This window comes from Echinops telfairi, unplaced genomic scaffold (genome assembly GCF_000313985.2).
Source record: "Echinops telfairi isolate 266 unplaced genomic scaffold, ASM31398v2 ScPeMD7_25;HRSCAF=90, whole genome shotgun sequence".
In the NCBI taxonomy this organism is placed as follows: Eukaryota; Metazoa; Chordata; class Mammalia; order Afrosoricida; family Tenrecidae; genus Echinops; species Echinops telfairi.
The window spans coordinates 1,474,355-1,476,421 of record NW_022103922.1 but is presented as its reverse complement, the minus strand read 5'-3'; the positions used below and the strand labels follow the sequence as shown (position 1 = coordinate 1,476,421).

Sequence of the window (2,067 nt, the reverse complement as noted above, 5' to 3'; positions counted from 1 at the left end):
GGAGGGTGTGTGTGTGTGTTCAGCCCACCGCACCAGCAGCAACAGGCTCAGGGGCAGGTCTTTGCTCAGACGTTCGGAAGTGCAGACCTCCACCCTGTGGATGCGTGGCACGCAGACCCTCACAGGGCCGGCCCCGGGGACCCAGGGCGTGCGGTGGCCTGGGAGGGGTGTGCTAGCATCACGGAGCAGCTGGAAATGCTGTGGGAATGACAGACATGGGACACGGGATAGGAAGTGAGCTCACACGGTGGGGACGTGGAGCCCGCAGACATACTCCTCGCAGGGTGCCCACCCCAGCCCCGCCACACACCTTCAATTGGTAACGCCCCCAACCAAACTCACTGCCATCGAGTGGATGCCGGCTCACAGCGCGCTGTGGGCAGTGTGGCACTGCCCCTGTGGGTTTCCCAGTTAGCGCTGGGAGCTAGTGCTGGTGGGGCGGACCACGGCAGACATCCCCTCCCCTCCGGGGAACAAGGCCGCTCGACCTTGTTCAGATTGTCATCATCGTTGTCGCCATCAGCAGACCCTGAGCTTACAGGGTGGGGCCTGTGGCAGAGGGTGGAGTGGGGGCCCATCAGAGACCACTGCTCCATGCCCTCCCAGCCCAGCCCGCCTGGGAGCCCGCCTGGATGCCCATGCAGGGGCAGAGGGAGCAGGTCAGGGATCCGAGTACTACTTCTCGCCGGCAAGGGGTGGCAGGAGCTCTGTCAGAACGGGGCTCACCCTCCCCTGGCCACACCCTCGGTGACCCCTGGAGGGGGACACTCTGCCCCCCCACAGGAGAACAGAAAGCAGAGTGATGTCCGAAGAAGGGCGGGCACAGCATGTTCTGGAAGGGTACTGGCTGGGCACCCGGCAGAGCCTGGGGACCTACTGGTGTCCTCTCCTGTCCACCTCCCCGTGGCTGCCCCTGGGCGAGGGATTCCCTGCACGCATGGGGCCAGGCCTCCCTGGGGGCTCCTCACTGACCAGGGCTCCCTGCACGCATGGGGCCAGGCCTCCCTGGGGGCTCCTCACTGACCAGGGCTCCAGGAGGCCCAGGCCCACAGCACAGGGACCCCCCCAAAACAGCAGGTGTGCTGCACCAGGAAAGACACATGAACACTTGCTCCCCATGACTGCCCTTCTCACACAGAAACCCCACCTCCAAGCTGCCCAAGTCTGAGCCGCTGGGCACCTGTGGCCTGGCTGAGGCTGTGCAGGGCGGGGGAGTGGGAAGTGGGGGGTGGGGGAGACAGGTGCTGTGTTCCTCCTGCTCCGTACTGACCCCAGCCCAGTCCTGTCCCTGCAAGGGTGTGTAGGGTATCTGGGGCAGTCCGTGGCTGGTGGCCTGTCACTCGGGGGCCCGCACACCTCCTCTCACCGCTCTGCAGGCTGCACTCGGAGCAGGTGGGTGTGACACCCCTGCAGGCGCCTCCCACTGGAAATGGCCTCCTGCCACCTTCAAGGCCAGTGTGGGGAGAGGACACAGCTGGCAGTGACAGACCAGGTTCCCGCGGCCAGCCAGTGGAGAGCCACAGCTTCACTGGCCAAGGTAAGGGGGTGGGTCTGCAGTCTCTGGCTGGGACAATGGCCCCACACCTGGGCCCTGGGTGTCCTAGGACAGCATTGGACTCAGGCCACACAGACCCGCAAGCAGGGGTGGGAGGCATGCCCATTGCAGCTCGGATACTGCCAGGCCATCCAGGCACAAGTCCACAGCAGTAACACCCTCCCTGCTGGGCCCTTCCATGTGGGGCCTCTTCCAAGGAGGGGGCAGGAAGAGCCGAATGTCTGCTCTGTTCCCACACAGAGCCGCGTTCCCAGGAAGAGTGGCCGGAGCTGCCAACCACGGGGACCCCAGGGCAGAGGGCGGCTGCTGCCCTGCCCTTCCCAGGCCAGAGCTCGAATGCCTCTGCCGCCTGCTCCTGGGCACCCCAGATTCGCCCTGGGGTGTCGTCCTGGCACTGGCGTCCTGCCTCGGTCGGGGGAGAGGCCTTTCTCAGGAGTTGAGGCGCAGAGCTGATTTCCTGGAAAGGAGTCCTCAGGGGACGCCTGCATAGCCCATGGTTTGGCCTGTAAACC

General features: G+C 65.5%; 1 protein-coding gene across 1 annotated transcript in view; it reads left to right on the top strand.

Moving 5' to 3' along the window:
* Nucleotides 1-2,067, top strand: part of CCDC187 (coiled-coil domain containing 187) — a 39,221-nt gene that overhangs the window by 29,228 nt on the left and 7,926 nt on the right. Inside the window, exon 16 of the mRNA XM_045289352.1 lies at nt 1,377-1,537. Coding sequence (XP_045145287.1) covers nt 1,377-1,537 — 161 coding nt within the window. The remainder of the gene's footprint in view (nt 1-1,376; nt 1,538-2,067) is intronic.